At 35.8% G+C, this 17,160-nt stretch overlaps 1 protein-coding gene across 1 annotated transcript in view; it reads left to right on the top strand.

The window, feature by feature from the left end:
• KIFBP (kinesin family binding protein) overlaps positions 1 to 17,160 on the top strand; it is a 36,603-nt gene that overhangs the window by 16,322 nt on the left and 3,121 nt on the right. Inside the window, exons 4-6 of the mRNA XM_010985824.3 lie at positions 244 to 427; positions 2,916 to 3,000; positions 13,761 to 13,876. Of these exons, the coding sequence (XP_010984126.1) occupies positions 244 to 427; positions 2,916 to 3,000; positions 13,761 to 13,876 (385 nt within the window). The remainder of the gene's footprint in view (positions 1 to 243; positions 428 to 2,915; positions 3,001 to 13,760; positions 13,877 to 17,160) is intronic.

Below are 17,160 nucleotides of genomic sequence, written 5' to 3'. Positions count from 1 at the left end.
AAGCACAATGTTTTCTCTTTCAAGGCACTCAAAGGTTATAGAATGCAGATTCTGACATGGATTAAAACGTTCATTTGCCACTTCCTAGATATGTTACCTTATTCACATCGGAGGCTCAGTTTCCTTATCTGTCAAATAGATGTAATATACTCAACTTGAAAGGGTTGGTGGGAGAATCAAGATAAAGATAATGAAAGTTCCTTATAACTGTAAACTGTTATGCAAATATTTTTTCCTTCATAGATTTGAGAAGGTTTATACTCATAACCTGTATTACCTGGCTCAAGTCTACCAACATTTGGAAATGTTTGAGAAGGCTGCTCATTACTGCCATAGTACCCTAAAACGCCAGCTTGAGCACAATGCCTACCATCCTATGGAGTGGGCTATTAATGCTGCTACCTTGTCACAATTTTACATCAATAAGGTAAGCTTCTCAAAGTAGTTATCTAACAAAGTTACCAATATATAAAAATAGAACCAAAAGGACCTTGAAAACATCATGTTTTAAAAACAGATAGCTTGTATTTTGATGTAAACTGAACAGAAAAATGCTACCCAGTTTGCCAGAGTACTAAAGTTTGTAGCTTTAGTTGCATTGATCCTTTTGAATCTTACAGTAGTTTTATCACACCCCTAAAGTTTCATGTTGCCTAAGACCAATTCTTTTTTGATACAGGCATACTATCTCAATTTATTTTAGTGAGATGTTACCTTAAGATGCAGATTTTATCTTGTAGATTTAACTTTATCTTTATGCAGTGGTGTAATCTGGTAACTGAGAATTTGTCTGAGGAAGTTGACTGTTAAATGTGGGCTTTGATAAAAGCATGTGATACATTTCAGTTATTCTTTAGAATTAACTCTTCTATAGTCAGTTTTCTATGTTGGGACTATCTCTGCTTAGTTCCAGAATTCCACATTGTTACATTTTTTTCTGGAGTATTACACAGGGACAGATTTGAGCTTCTTAGCTCTTAGTTTTCAAAATTGTTCAGAATCATTTTGGTGTACTCTTAATTGACCTTTTTATTCCTTTAGCCCTTAGAGTTTTTAGTGCTAAAACACTTTAATGCCACCTTTCTTAGCCAGATTTTCTATTAATCCTCAAGATTTCTCAGCAATAGAAATTACTTTTATTTGTATTTCTAACTCACAAGCCTATCTGAAATTTTGGTAATTCTTTGCTTATCAGAGTTCCTTCTTAGATATCTGGTTACCTGCTGCCATATCCTTACTGGGCCTTTATCCTTTCTAAGTATTTTGTTAGTGCTGGTTCTGTAAATGCGCCCTATGTTTAAAGTATTGTCCCACAGAATTTCATTCAGAAAAGCTATTAGCAGGAGAGAAAGGGCTGTGGTGACTGCAGCATCGCTTCTAGGACTTTGGTCTAAGATCAAGCGTGTAAGTAACGCTACTGCATATATCAGAGCACTCAGTTAAATCTAAATCTCATGAATCCATTTCATTGTGGTCATCATCAAATTGTTGCACTTTTTTTTTAGTAGCTCCTAGAGGCCCTTTGTTTAGCAACTTTAAAATTACATACTCACTGTGACTTTGATTAACACTTAAAACTCTATAGACTCTAATAGTACTAAGCTATCTAGATATTAATATAAAGTATAATTAAAAATTTAAAGTTGTTAAGCATTGCTTATGTAGAGCATGCAGTAATTTTCATGAGTACCTCTCCAACCCTGTGCTTTTCTTCTTTTTTTTTACTGAAATGTTTTATAAGTTTTGTTACAACTAGTTAAGTTATATTGCAAAAAGAGATTTGAACCATATTTTTAAAAAATGTAATTGTCGTTTATATCACTGTCATCTTCATCTGGTTCCATGAGGTTTTGCTGCTTAGCAAGTCTCTACCTTGCAGGTGCTAAAGTCCCACATTTACCAGCCACCTAGAGGGCACAGGGCATTCACTGTTTTCTAACAGTGGTCGCTTGCAGATAGTCAATCTGGATAAAGCTGAAGTAATAATAATGGGTGAAGGGTTATAGAGCAGCAATTAAAACTTCTTTATGTAAACTAACTTTGTTTTGGTGTTGGAAGTTTAACACCAACATTTTGATCTATGGATACTGCTGGACTAATACTACACATGGTACCCAGCATTTCTCAAGATGGCTTCTGAATTTGCCATAATGGAGAGATACATTTAATGCTCAGACTTTAAAGTCAGAGTCAACCATTAAAAAAATCCTCTTGAAAAATCAGGTGTTACTATTTATGAAGTAGGCATATTTAATGAGGGTGGCTTCCAACTAAAAGTTGGACTTTAACTTTTTACTTCTGCTGGGTAGTCCTGTGACTTATGTAACAAATGCAAAGTGTTTAAGTAACAAGGAGATCTTCAGGTGTTTGAGAAATTAATACCATGCCCAGGTTTGAATTATGAAGTCTTCAACTCTGTTTGGTAAAGCAGTTCCATAAAGTTCATCTGTGGGAATCTGTTGACTTTAAAAGTTGGTGGGATACCTCATTATATGTAAATTCCACAGATTTTGGAAGACAGGAATCTATCAGAGTTTATCTTGTTTGTTTTTTGAATGCTAGGATGTCATAGTGATCTCTAAACTTAGAAGGACTGAGGCATTGAGTGTAGGATGACAGCCATTCTTGTATACTGTTTGATCACTGGAGGAGAGGTAACTTTCAATTAGCAGTTGTTTTTCAGCCAGTTTGGATTATTAAGAGTTTGAGGGCATTGTTATTTTAGTCTTTAAGGTAGCTTTTTAACCAGATAATATACTATAATATGTCTTATATACCTTCATGTTTAGTAACTATGCAGGGTCTTTAGTAGTGCTTTTTTTACCTGATTTTATAGTTTTTTCATATTAAAAGACTGTGCAACTATGTGTTGTAAATAAGCTGTGTGATAATTGCATTTATTATTTCCTCAACAGCAATGCTTTATGGAGGCCAGGCACTGTTTATCAGCTGCTAATGTCATTTTTGGTCAAACTGGAAAGATCCCAGCCACAGAAGACAGTAAGTATGATTGTGCATGTTTCATTATATAGCTTTTTAGAATCTTTTTATTTTGAAATCATTTTTTGCCTTATTTAAATTGAAATATAGTCAGTTACAATGTGTCAACTTCTGTTATACAGCACAATATCCCACTCATGCATGTATATACATGCATATATTTGTTTACATATTTTTTCTATAAGCGGTTATTACAAAATATTGCACACAGTTCCCTGTGCTATACAGAAGAAACTTTTTTTAAAATCTATTTTTATATATAGTGACTAATATTTGTAAATCTCAAACTCAAATTTATCCCTTGCCGCCCCCTATCCCTGGTATCCATAAGATTGTTTACTATGTCTGCAGGTCTGTTTCTGTTTTGTAGATTTCATATATGAGTGATATCATGTGATATTTTTCTTTCCCTTTCTGGCTTACTTCACTTAGAATGACATTCTCTAGGTCTATCATGTTGCTGCAAATGGGATCATTTTATTCTTTTTTATGGCTGAGTAGTATTCCATTGTATAAACATACAAGTTTCTTTATCTAGTCATCTGTCGATGGACATTTAGATTGCTTCCATGTCTTGGCTATTATAGTGCTGCTATGAACATTGGGGTGCATGTATCTTTTCACATTAGAGTTCCCTCTGGATATATACCCAGAAGTGGGATTGCTGGATCATATGGTAAGTCTATTTTTAGTTTTTTGGGGGGAATCTCCATACTGCTTTCCATAATGGCTGCACCAAACTATATTCTCACCAGCAGTGTAGGAGGGTTCTCTTTTCTCTACACCCTCTCCAGCATTTATTGTTCTTGGACTTTTGAATGATAGTCATTCTGACTGGTGTGAGGTGATACTTCATTCTTGTTTTGATTTGCATTTCTCTGATAATTAGCGATATTCAGCATTTTTTCATGTGCCTATTGGCCATTTATTTGTATGTCTTCATTGGAGAACTGCTTGTGATGTCTTCTGCCCATTTTTGAATTGGGTTTTTTGTTATTAAGTTGTATGAGCTGTTTATATATTCTGGAAATTAAGCCTTTGCCAGTCACATCATTTGCAAATATTTTCACCCATTCCATAGGTTGTTTTGTTTTGCTTATGGTTTCCTCTGCTGTGCTAAAGCTTGTAAGTTTAATTAGGTCCCATTTGTTTATTTTTGCTCTTAGTTCAATTGCCTGGGTAGACTGCTCTAGGAGAACATTGCTAAGATTTCTGTCAGAATGTTTCACCTATGTTTTCTTTTAGGAGATTTATTGTCTTGTCTCATTTAAGTCTTTAAGCCATTTTGAGTTTATTTTTGTGTAAGGAGTGAGGAAGTGTTCTGATGTCATTGATTTATGTGCTGCTATCCAGTTTTTCCATGAAATCATTTTAAACTTTAGAAAATTCAAGAACTACTATATGCCCTTTTATATTCACCAATTTTTAGTATTTGCCTCATTTGCAGTCATTTTATTTTTCTTTCTGAACCATTTGAGAGACAATTGTATACATCAGGCTCCTTTACCGCTTAATACTTCAGTGTGTATTTCCTAAAAATAAAAGTATTTTCTTACATTATCATAGAACAGGAAATGTATCATTGCTATAGTTTTTATCTATAATTCTTACTTGTTTTAGTAGTTGTCCCCATAGTATCCTTTTAGCAATTTTTCTCTAGTACCAGAGTATCAGGATTGCATATTGCATTTAGTTGTCACATCTTTTTAGTCTTCTTTAATCTGGAACAGTTCCTCAGCCTTTCTCTTTAATCACACCGACAGTTTAAAAAAATACAAGCTAGTTATCTCATAGATTTCCACCAGTTGGTGTTTGATGTTTCCTTACACTAAGATTCACATTATACATTTTTGGTTGGAATAGTATATATGTGATGTCTCCAAATATCTATAGTGTTTAGTTTTACAAATCACAGTTAACACGTATATTTGAGAAAATCAAAACCACAAGGAGATATGTCAAACCTATTAGAGTGAAAGAAGTAAGTGTTGGTGAGGATGTGGAGAAGAGGGAATCCTGGTGCACTCTGGTGGAATGTAAATTGGTGCAGCCACTCTGGAAAACACTTGGCGATTCCACAAAAACTTAACAATAGAACTGCTGTGTGATCCAGCAATTCCATTTCTGGGTACAGTTGTCCCTCCTTGGTATCCATGGGAGATTGGTTCCAGGACCCCCCCCCCCCCCAGGATACTAAAATCCATGAGTTCTCAAGCCCCTTATATGAAATGGTGTAGTATTTGCATATACCCAGTGTAAGTACTACATAAATAATTGGCAGCACAATCAAGTTTTGCTTTTTGAAACTTTCTGGAATTTAAAAAAATATTTTCAGTCCACAGTTGGCTGAATCTTTGGATGCAGAACCCTTGGATACTGAGGGCTGACTATTTATCCAAAGAAAATGAAAAAATTAACCTGCCAAGATATGTGCACCCCTCATTCATTGCAGTGTTATTTACAACACCCAGCATATGGAAGCAACCTGTGTCTGTCAATGAATGAATGGATAAAATGTGTGTGTATACACACACACACACACACTGGAATATTCATCTATAAAAAGGAAATCTTTTAGAGGAAGGTACAAACTTTCAGTTATAAAATAATTAAGTCAGGGATATAATGTACAGCATGGTGACTATGGTTAATATTGTATTACTTATTTAAAAGTTGCTAAGAGAGTAGATCTTAACTAATTTTTTGTGATGAGGACTTTTAACTATAAATAATATAAACATATTGAATCATTAGCTTGTACATCTGTAACAAATGCTTTATGTCACTTATACCTCAATTTAAAAAAAGGTTGATACTTTCCATTATTGTAAAATCAGTAATATGCCTGCACAGGGCCCCTGAGCACTACACATTTTAGTAAGGTAATCAATCCAGTAACTTTTGGTTCCAAACCTTAAGGAAGTCAAGTACCCAAATCTATAAAGCCATTTCTGAAAAGATTAAGGACTTCATATATTCCTCTCTCTCTTGTTCCAAAGCACAGTCAGTTCTCATTTGTGGATTCCGTATTTTTGAATTTGCCTACTTGTTACGATTTACTTGTAACCTCAAAATCAGTACTCGAGGCGCCCCTCCAGTCATTTGCAGATGGTGACGAATTTGAGGTGCACATTCCCAGCTGAGGTTGAACAAGGCAATGCCCTCTGCCTTGTTTTTTCAGCTCTCATACTATAAACAAGTATCCTTTTTATGGTCTACTTAGTGCCACAATTTTCACATTTTTGTGCATTTTGTTGGTGATTTAATTGTTTAAAATGGCCCCCCAAGGGGAGTGTGGAAGTGCTATCTAGTGTTTCTAAGCACATGAAGGTTGTGATGCGCCTTCTGGAGAAAATACAGTGTTAGATAAGCTTCATTCAGGTACACGTTACTGTGCTGTTGGCCATGAGTTCAATGTTAATATATAATTGACTCATTAAAGGTGTCTTTAAATGGAAACATATGTAAAATTAGGTTACATATTGGTCTGTTGATGAAAATGTGACCAGAAGCTTATCAGAACCTAACCCTGTATTTCTACCAGGAGTGATGTTTTAGCATTTCCTAATCCAGTTTTCACAGCAACTTTATAGAATATAATGACTAGGAACAATGAGAATCAATTGTACATTGTTTCCTTATAAGAGAACCCACGTGGAAAGCTTTACTGTTTGGGATTAAAAATCACTTTTTCTACTGAATTGAATGTTCATCTGAAGGAGACGCTTCAACCAACTGGTGACTTACATCACTGCTGTGCTTCCATGTTGCTTGGGAGGCGAGCAGCTTGATTCACTCCCTGTAGAGCTGGGCAGCACCTGCTGACTTGGCATTGGTGTCACACCCGTGTTGATGGAAAAAGGAAGGTTACAGAGGTAGAGGAAAGTACACAGTGAATAACAATACTGCATTAAATTTAACATGATGAAAATGTTAGTTCATATTATGAAGGATTTTTTTAAATACTAGTGAAAATCGAAATAATTTAAACCATGAAGAATTTAAAAATTTCTTTGTAAAAAGGAATTCCTTCCACAGACGTAACATTACTATTTTGGTAAAACTGGACATGGGACTTGTTATGAAATTAAATAATTGGCCCTTCATTAAACCACCGCCATCATTCTGAACATTTTTTTGCACGATACTTTCCATTCAGGGCTGCTTTTTCCCCTTCCCTGTGTATATATTTATTGAGGTACAGTCAGTTTACAATATTGTGTCAGTTTCTGGTGTACAGCTTCAGTCATACATGAACATACATACTCATTTTAATTCATGAGAAATCCATTTCAATTTGGATTCTACTAAATTGGAATTTGACAAATTGGTTAGGAGCTACACTAAACTTCACCTTGTTCAACACTGTTTCTTCCTTAATGGGGACTTCAGCATAGGCAAGGTTATAAAAGCAAATGTTTAAACAGAAAAAACTGCTTTCAACCACCTCTTAAGAATCCATGTATAGACAGGAATTACAGAATTCTTATGTTAAAGTAGGTATTCTAAAAACCTATATGAATAATCCTTTTATTAATCTAATTTGATTAATAATGGTGTTGATCACCCACATGTACCAGATCCTGTTCTAAGGGCATCATCTCATTAAATCATCCTAGCAGCACAGTCAGTAACTGTTGTTACTACACTTTCAATGGGGAAACTGAGCACAGAGTTGTTCAGCAGCTTGCCCAGGGTCACACCAATAGGGGCAAAGCTGGCACTCAAACCAAGCAGGATGGTTCCAAGTCTGTTCTAGGTCTGTAATTAGTAACTCCACTGCTTGGGCTGAATGACCACTGACCTGACCTCTGCTGGCTTGATATGTGAAAGTTGCTCTCAGGAGTTGGATGGGGGACTCTGCATCCTTGGGAAGGCTCAGGACAGATAAAAATCAAACCCACAGTATTAAGTGTGGGAACAAGTCTGAAAATCATGATAATGAGCATTGGTTTATGATAAGGTACTTGAAATATCTAAGGCATGCATTCTTAATAGGAGTGAAAATTGTTTCTTGGAAAGTGAAAAATATTAGTTATTACAGTGATTTGTAGAAAAAAAAATCTTGCCATTTTTGACAGTATGGATTGGTATCATGATAAGTGAACTCAGAAAAAGGCAAATACTGTGTGATTTCACTTACATGTGGAATCTAACAAAAACAAACCCAAAAAACAGAACTCATGGATACAGAGAATCCACTGGTGGTTGCCAAAGGTGGGTGGGCAAAATATGTGAAGGGGATCATAAAATTAGTAAGTCATGGGGATGTAATGTACAGCATGGTAACTACAGTTAATATATTGCATGTTTTTAATTTGCTAACAGTAGATTTTAAGTTCTTATAAGAAAAAATGTTTAACTATGTATAGTGACAGATGCTAACTAGATAATTGTGGTCATTTTGTAATATATAAAAAATATCAAATCATTTCCTACCTTTACCAGTGAGCTTTTTTATTTTGTAATTTTCTTATTTCTAGTTGTGATCTTTTCTTTTTTACCTAGAGAAGTTTCTTTAACATTTGTTGAAAAGCTAGTTTGGTAGTGCTGAATTCTCAGCTTTTGCTTGTCTGTGAAGCTTTGGATCTCTCCGTCAAATCTGAACAAGATTTGCTGGATATTCTTGGTTGTAGGTTTTTTCCCTTTTATCACCTTAAATATATTGTGCCATTCCCTTCTGGCCTGCAGAGTTTCTGCTGAAAAATCCACTGATAACCTTATGGGAGTTCCCTTGTTATGTTATTGGTTGCTTTTCTTTGGTGCTTTTATGTTGTTTACCTGAAACTAATATGTTATGTCCATTTTCTCAATTTATCACAAAACTGTTAGATGACTAATAGTTTAAATGACAGTTTATCATTATGGATAAGAATAGAGGCTATGATGAATTAGAAGAATGTACATTATCAAATTAAATAGTTTTTTCCCTTTATTAACATTGAATTGTAGATTGGTTGAAGTCTAAAAGGCACTTGTCTTAAAAATTAATAAAAACTAAACCTTCAAGAGATCAGCAACCTAAAGCAATCATCTCTATGAATATAGACTGCTCTACGAAAACCTCACGGTAACTGCAAACAGAAATCTGTAATTGATACACACAAAAAAGGAAAAGGAATCCAAACATTTAACACCAAAGATGGTCACCAAATTATGAGAACAAAAGAGGAAAGGGGAAAAAAAGGACCTACAAAAACAAGTCCAAAACAATTAAAATGGCAATAAGAACATACATATTGATAATTACCTTAAATGTAAATGGATTAAATGCTCCACCAAAAGATACAGACTGGCTGAATGGATACAAAAACAAGGCCCGTATATTTCTGCCTACAAGAGACTCACTTCAGTGCTACGTGACATGCAGAGATTGCAAGTGAAGGGATGAAAAAGGTATTCCACGGAAATCAAAAGATAGTTAGAGTAGCAATACTTACATCAGACAAAATAGACTTTAAAATAAAGACTGTTACAAGAGACAAAGGACACTAAATAATGATCAAAGGATCAATCCAAGAAAAAGATATAACTTAATCTCCAATGATATATCATTTTTATGCTTCAAAATAGAAAGCTAAAAAGACAATGTCCACCATTTTAAAAATGCTTTTATTGAGCAGGATCATATTGTTGGCTAAAGTATTTGTTGACAATTATTTGGCAGTATATATCAAAAACATTTAAAATGTTGTAAGCTCTGACCTAGTAAATTCCACTTCTAGGAATCTCTCCTAAGGAAATAATCCAAAATCCACAGATTTATGCACACAGATCTTCCTGTTTATAGAATTGTTTGTAATAGAGGAATTGGAAACAATGCCTAGTATTAGAAGAATGATTAGATAACATATGGAACATTATTAAAAATTGTATATAATGTTATATGTAAAAATGATATTAGGACAACCTACAGAATGGGAGAAAATATTTGCAAATGATGTGACTGACAAAGGCTTAATTTCCAGAATATATAAGCTCATACAACTTAATAACAAAAAAAGAAATAACCCAATCCAAAAATGGGCAGAAGACCTAACAAGCAATTTTCAATGACGATATACAAGTGGCCAATAGGCACACGAAAAAATGTTCAATATTGCTAATTACCAGAGAAATGCAAAGCAGAACTACAATGAGGTATCACCTCACGCCAGTCAGAATGGCCAACATTCAAAAGTCCATGAATGATAAACGCTGGAGAGGGTGTGGAGAAAAAGGAACCCTCCTCCACTGCTGGTGGGAATATAGTTTGGTGCAGTCATTATGGAAAACTATGGAGATTCCTCAAAAAAATTAAAAATAGACTTACCATATGATCCAGCAATCCCGCACCTGGGTATATATCTAGAGGGAGCTCTAATGTGAAAAGATACATGCACCCCAGTGTTCATAGCAGCACTATATATAATAGCCAAGACATGGAAGCAATCTAAATGTCCATCAACAGATGACTAGATAAAGAAACTTGTATATTTATACAATGGAATACTACTCAGCCATAAGAATAAAATGATGCCATTTACAACAACATGGATGGACCTAGAGAATGTCATTCTAAGTGAAGTAAGCCAGAAAGAGAAAGAAAAATACCATGTGATATCACTCATATGTGGAATCTAAAAAAAAAAACAAACCTATGAACTCATCTACAAAACAGCAACAGACTTGCAGATATAGTAAGCAATCTTACAGTTACTGGAGGAAAGGGGTGGGAATGGGTAAATTTGGGAGTTTGAGATTTGCAGATGTTAGCCACTATATATAAAAACAGATTTTTAAAAAGCTTCTGTATAGCACAGGGAACTATATGCAGTATCTTGTAATAAACTTTAATGAAAAAGAATATGAAAACAAATATATGTATGTGAATGCATGACTGGGACATTGTGCTGTACACCAGAAACTGACAGTTTAACTGACTACTTCAGTTAAAAAAAAATTAAAATAAAACACTGATAGTAGGGGGAGGACATAGCTCAAATGGTAGAGCCCATGCATTAGGTCCTGGTTTCAATCCCCAGTACCTCTTCTAAAAATAAACAAACACTAATTACCCACCCCCAAGAAATAAAAATGCTAAAGAGTTGATAATGATATGGGTAACATGTTAGTGGTATAATATATGAAGAAAAAGCTATACAGGCATACCTCATTTTATTGTACTTAACTGATTTTTTTTTTTTTTTAAATACAAATTGAAGGCTTGTGGCAACCCTGCATTGAGAGATTGATCAGCACCATTCTCCCAGCAGCATTTGCTCACTTCATGTTTGTCACATTTTGGTAATTCTCCCTGTATTTCAAACTTTCATCATTGTTATTATTTGTTGTTGTTGTTGTTATGGTGACCTGAGATCAGTGATCTTTGATCTTACTTTTGAAATTGTTCCGGGGCACCACAAATTGTGTTCATATAGGATGACAAACTTAATTGGTAAATCTTGTGTGTGTTCTGACTACTGTACTGACCGGTTCTTTTCCCATGTCTTCCACCCTCTCCTCGGGCCTCCCTATTTCTTGAGACAACAATATTGAAGTTAAGTCAATTAACAACCCTACAGTACCTCTAAATGTTCAAAGGAAGAGTTGCCTGTCTCTCACTTTATATCAAAAGCAAGAAATGATTACACTTAGCGAGGAAGGCACATTGAAAGCCCAGATAGGCCAAAGGATACTCCGTCTCGCTCCATTTAGCCACGTTGTGAGTGCAAAGGGAAAGTTCTTGAAGAAATTTAAATTGCTACTCCAGTGAACACATGAATGGTAAGAAAGCAAACAGCCTTAACACTGATATGGAAAAAGTTTTAGGGGTCTAGATAGGAGCTCAAACCAGCCACAACAGTCCCTTAAGCCAAAGGCTCATCTAGAGCAAGGCCCTAACTTTCTTCAATTCTGTGAAGGCTGAGGGAGGTGAGGAAGCTGCAGAAGACAAGTTTGAAGCCAGTAGAGGTTGGTCCATGAGGTTTAAGGAAAGAAGTCATCTCCATAACAGGAGTGCAAGGTGAAACAGCCAGTGTAGGTGCAGAAGCTGCAGCAATTTACCCAGAGGCTTTAGCTACGATTGTTAATGAAGGTGGTTGCACTTAACCAATTTTCAGTGCAGGTGAAACAGCCTTCGATTGGAAGATGCCATCTAGGACTTCAGTAGTTAGAGAAGAGAATCACTTCCTGGCTTCAAAGCTTAAAAGGACAGGCTGACTCTCTTGTTAGGGGCTAATGCAGCTGGTGACTTGAAATTGAAGCTAATGCTCATTTACCATCTGGAAAATCCTGGAGTCCTTAACAGTTATGCTGATTATGCTGTTATGCGCTGCCTGTGCTCTATAAACAGAACAACAAAGCCTGGATGTCACCACTTCTGTTTACAATGTGGTTTACTCATGTTAAGCCCACTGTTGAGACTACTGCCCCCCCCCCCCAAAAAACTACTATTAAAATATTACTGCTCATTGACAGTGCAGCTGGCTCACCCGAGAGCTCTGACAGGGAGGCACAGTGGGAGTAATGTTTTCGTGCTTGCTAACACAACGTCCATTCTGCAGCCTATGGATCAAGGGGTAATTTGGACTTTTAAGTCTTATTGAAGAAATAAATCATAAGACTGTCACTGCCGTAAAGTGATTCCCCTGACAGATCTGAGTGAAGTAAATTGAAAACCTTCTGGGAAGGATTCACTATTCTAGATGCCATTTGGGAAGAGGTCAAAAATACCAACATTAAGAGGAGTTTGGAAGAAGTTGACTCCAACCCTCAGGGATGACTTTGAGGGGTTCAGGACTTCAGTGGGGGAAGCAACTGCAGATGTGGCTGAAATAGCATGAGAACTAAAATTAGAAGTGGAGTCTGAAGATGTCACTGAGTTGCTGCAATCTCAAGAGAAAACTAGAACAGGTGAGGAGTTGTTTCTTACGGATGAGCAAAGAAAGTGGTTTCTTGAGATGGAATCTGTTCCTGGGGAAGGTGCTGTGAAGATCATTGAAATAACAAAGGATTAAGAATATTATATAAAACTTAGCTGATAAAGCAGTGACAGGGTTTGAGAGGACTGACTCCAATTTTGAAAGAAGTTCTACTGTGGGCAAAATGCTATCAAACAGTATTGCATGCTACAGAGCAGTCATTCATGAAAGGAAGAGACCCTCGATGCAGCGGACTTCACTGTGTCTTATTTTAAGAAATTGCTACAGACACCCTAACCTTCAGCAACCACCACCCTGATCAGCCAGCAGCCGTCAGCATGGAGGCAAGACCCACCAACCAGCAAAAAGGTTATTATGCCTCTGAAGCCTCATATGATGATTAGCACTTTAAGCAATAAATTATTTTTAATTAAGATATGTACATTTTTAAGATTTAACGCTATTGTATGCTTAAAACAGTAGAGTATAATAAACATAACTTTTGTGTGCAATGGGACACCAGAAATTCATGTGGCTTCCTTTACTGCGATATTTGCTTTCTATGCAGTGGTCTGGAACCAAACCTGCACCGTCTGAGGTATATCTGTATTCAGAATTTAATATACATGGTGACCTTAGTTTTTACCTACAGGTAATACATAAAAAACTAGAAAGAAACATGGAAATAATAGTGAGTGCCTCTGAAAGGTAGGAATTTGGGGTGTGTTTTTTTCTCACTGCTTCAGTGAGGACCTGTTTTATAATCAGGAAAAAGTGATATAAAAAAGAATGCAGTACACAAATAGAAAATTACAGTTGTAACCATTAACTTACACAAATCACACTGTGTCGTTTTAGCTACTGACGCTGATGGAGATGTGCCAGAGCTTTATCATCAAAGAAAAGGGGAAATAGCACGATGCTGGATCAAATACTGTCTGACTCTCATGCAGAACGCCCAGCTTTCCATGCAGGTAATACAGTCAGAAGTGGTCTTTTCCTTCTTAAATGAGAAGGATGTGAGTAAAAGCTTAACGTGGGGATTATGCTCACTGGGCTCACTGCATGTGCCTTATTCAGGGTGTGCAGAATGCTCTCATAAATATTTCTTGCTCTCCCCATCTCTGCCTTTTCAAATCTTACTCATCAGTCAAAGCCTGTCTCAGATAACACCTCTTCCTTGAAGACTTTCCTTTGGATGGAGCATAAGCTCTGGGAGAGGTGGAGTCTGCATCATATTCATGTCATGTAATTATCTCCAGACATAATATGCCCTCCACTGCAGATATCACCTCCCTCCTTTAAGCTCAATAGAACCCTTCCTAAGGCACTTAGATTATCCCTATTCATGGTCTTATCTTATTCCTTTACCTCTTTATAGACTATAAGTGACTTGATGGCAGAAAATAATTCTTACTAAATCTTTATATACTTTGTACAGTATGTAAATATGTATTTTGATAAAAATTAGTTTAAATATATCTGGAAACAGCCCTGCTACTTTTTAGCTGTGTATTCATGGCAATTTACTTTTCTGTGCCTCAATTTCCTCACAGGAAGGAGAGAGGTAATAATAGTACTGATTTACTAGTGTTGCTGTGAGGGTTAAATCTAAAGGGCTCAGAAAAGTGTCTGAGACAGATCTAGTCCTCAATAAATGTTAATTGTCATCATCAGTATCATCATTACTACTAATCCATACTTAATGAATTCTAGTTCCTAACCACCAAAGGGGAAAATTAGTCATTTGGATGCCAAATACCAAGTGTAGATACAGAGGAGACTTTCCTGGAGGAGTTGTCACGCTGCTTCTCTGTTTGCATGCATTAAAGTATAATCATTTTTACTAGTGAAGAATACAGACTTTTGTGAAACTACTAAACAAAATAAAACCAAAGAAACCACAAACCCCAAAAGCATGGGTTTTTCAAAGGTGAGAGCATTTTAGAGGTAGACAGTAAAGATGAGGCATATTTGGAAAAGAAAGGAAGTGGGGAGAAAAACTGGGGAGTTTTATGTCTTAGAGAAGCTGCAGCCAGGAAAATCCATCAGCTTTCTTCTGTTCAGAAAGCAGTCTAGAAAGCATGTAAATAAACAAGCAGCCAGGAAGCAGAAAAACAAGATTTAGAGAATTAAGGCCTGCACTTGAAGTAATTATGTCAGCAAAAATACACTGTGGTTTAACTCTTACCCTTTTTTAGCTGATGTTTTCCAGAATGGGCACTAGAATTTATCACCTGGTTATTTTTAACTCAGATAGTTCCCATGCTATTAAATTACTGAGATTTTCCTTAATCTGGCTTTGTTACTTAAACTTCATGCTTTGATCATCTGTTTATCTGAAAAGCCTTCTTCAGTTTAAACTTAACATATACAGATTTAAGTATTTATTTATGCCAGCTCTGTACTAGTCATTGTACTATGATGAACAAAAATAGACCTGGTTTATGTGATCCCTATCAAATTACCCAGGACTTTTTTCACAGAACTAGAACAAATAATCCTAAAAGTTATATGGAATCACAAAAGACCCAGAATTGCCAAAGTATTACTGAAGAAAAAGAATGAAGCTGGAGGAATAACCCTCCTAGACTTCAGACAGTACTACAGAGCTACAGTAATCAAAATAGCATGGTATTGGTACAAAAACAGACATGGATCAATAGAACAGAATACAGATCCCAGAAGTAAATCCACAACCTTTAGTCAATTAATTTTTGACAAAGGTTGCAAAAACATACAATGGAATAAAGACAATCTCTTCAGCAAATGGTGTTGGGAAAACTGGACAGCTCATGTAAATCAGTAAAGTTAGAATACTCCCTCACACCATAAAAAATAAACTCAAAATGGCTTAAAGATTTAAACATAAGAAAAGACACTATAAACCTCTTAGAAGAAAACACAGGCAAAACATTATCTGACAAATCTCAGCAATGTTCTCCTAGGGCAGTCTACACAAGCAGTAGGAATAAAAGCAAAAATAAACAAATGAGACCTAATTAAATGTATAGACTTTTGCATAGCAAAGGAAACCATAAGCAAAACAAAAAAACAACCTACAGAATGGGGAAAAATATTTACAAAAGATGAGACTGACAAGGGCTTAATGTCCAGAATATATAAGCAGCTCATACCACTTAAGAAAAAAACAACCCAATCCAAAATTGGGCAGAACACTTCTCCAGTGAAGACATACAAATGGCCAACAGGCACATGAAAAAAGCTCAATATCACTAATTATCAGAGAAATGCAAATCAAAACTACAATGAGGTATCACCTCACACCAGTCAGAATGGCCATTATTCAAAAGTCCATGAATGATAAATGCTGGAGAGGGTGTGGTGAAAAGGGAGGCCTCTTACACTGAGGGGAATGTACTTTGATGCAGCCATTATGGAAAACAGTATGGAGATTCCTCAAAAAACTGAAAATAGACCTACCATATGATCCAGCAATCCCTCTCCTGGGCATATATCCAGAGGGAACCTTAATTCAAGAAGATACATGCACCCCAATGTTCATAGCAGCACTATTTACAATAGCCAAGACATGGAAACAACCTAAATGTCCATTGACAGATGACTGGACAAAGAAGCTGTTGTATGTTTCTACATTGGAATACTACTAAGCCATAAAAAAGAATAAAATAATGCCATTTGCGGCAACATGGATGGACCTAGAGATCATCATTTTGAGTGAAGTAAGCCAGAAAGAGAAAGAAAAATACCATGACATATGTAGAACCTAAAAAAAAAATATATATATATATGACAAATGAATTTATTAACAAAACAGACTCAGACATAGAAAACAATCTTATGTTTACCAGGGTTGGGGGAGGGATAAATTGGGAGTTTGAGATTTGCAGATACTAACTACTATATATAAAATAAACAAGTTCCTTCTGTAGAGCACAGGGAACTATATTGAATATCTTGTAGTAACTTATGGTTAAAAAGAGTATGAAAATGAATCTATGTACCTATGTGCTGTACACCAGAAATTGACACATTGTAAACTGACAATATTTCAATAAAAAAAATATATATATATAAATGAAAAAGACTTCTTTTTTCTTACTTTATATGAAAGTGCAACTTTGATATATTCCACCAAGGAGACACACATGATATGAGAAGTCATAACAGGAGGAAGTAACATCTGAAGGCGGCTTACAGAATGAGTAAGAGTTACCTAGGCTGAAGAAAAAGAAGGCGCAGCATTCCAAGATCCTGAAGCAGCATGTTTTAAAGT

This window comes from Camelus dromedarius, chromosome 8 (assembly GCF_036321535.1).
Source record: "Camelus dromedarius isolate mCamDro1 chromosome 8, mCamDro1.pat, whole genome shotgun sequence".
Classification (NCBI taxonomy): domain Eukaryota; kingdom Metazoa; phylum Chordata; class Mammalia; order Artiodactyla; family Camelidae; genus Camelus; species Camelus dromedarius.
Note: the sequence above shows the minus strand (reverse complement) of the source record. Positions and strands in the feature narration are given on the sequence as shown.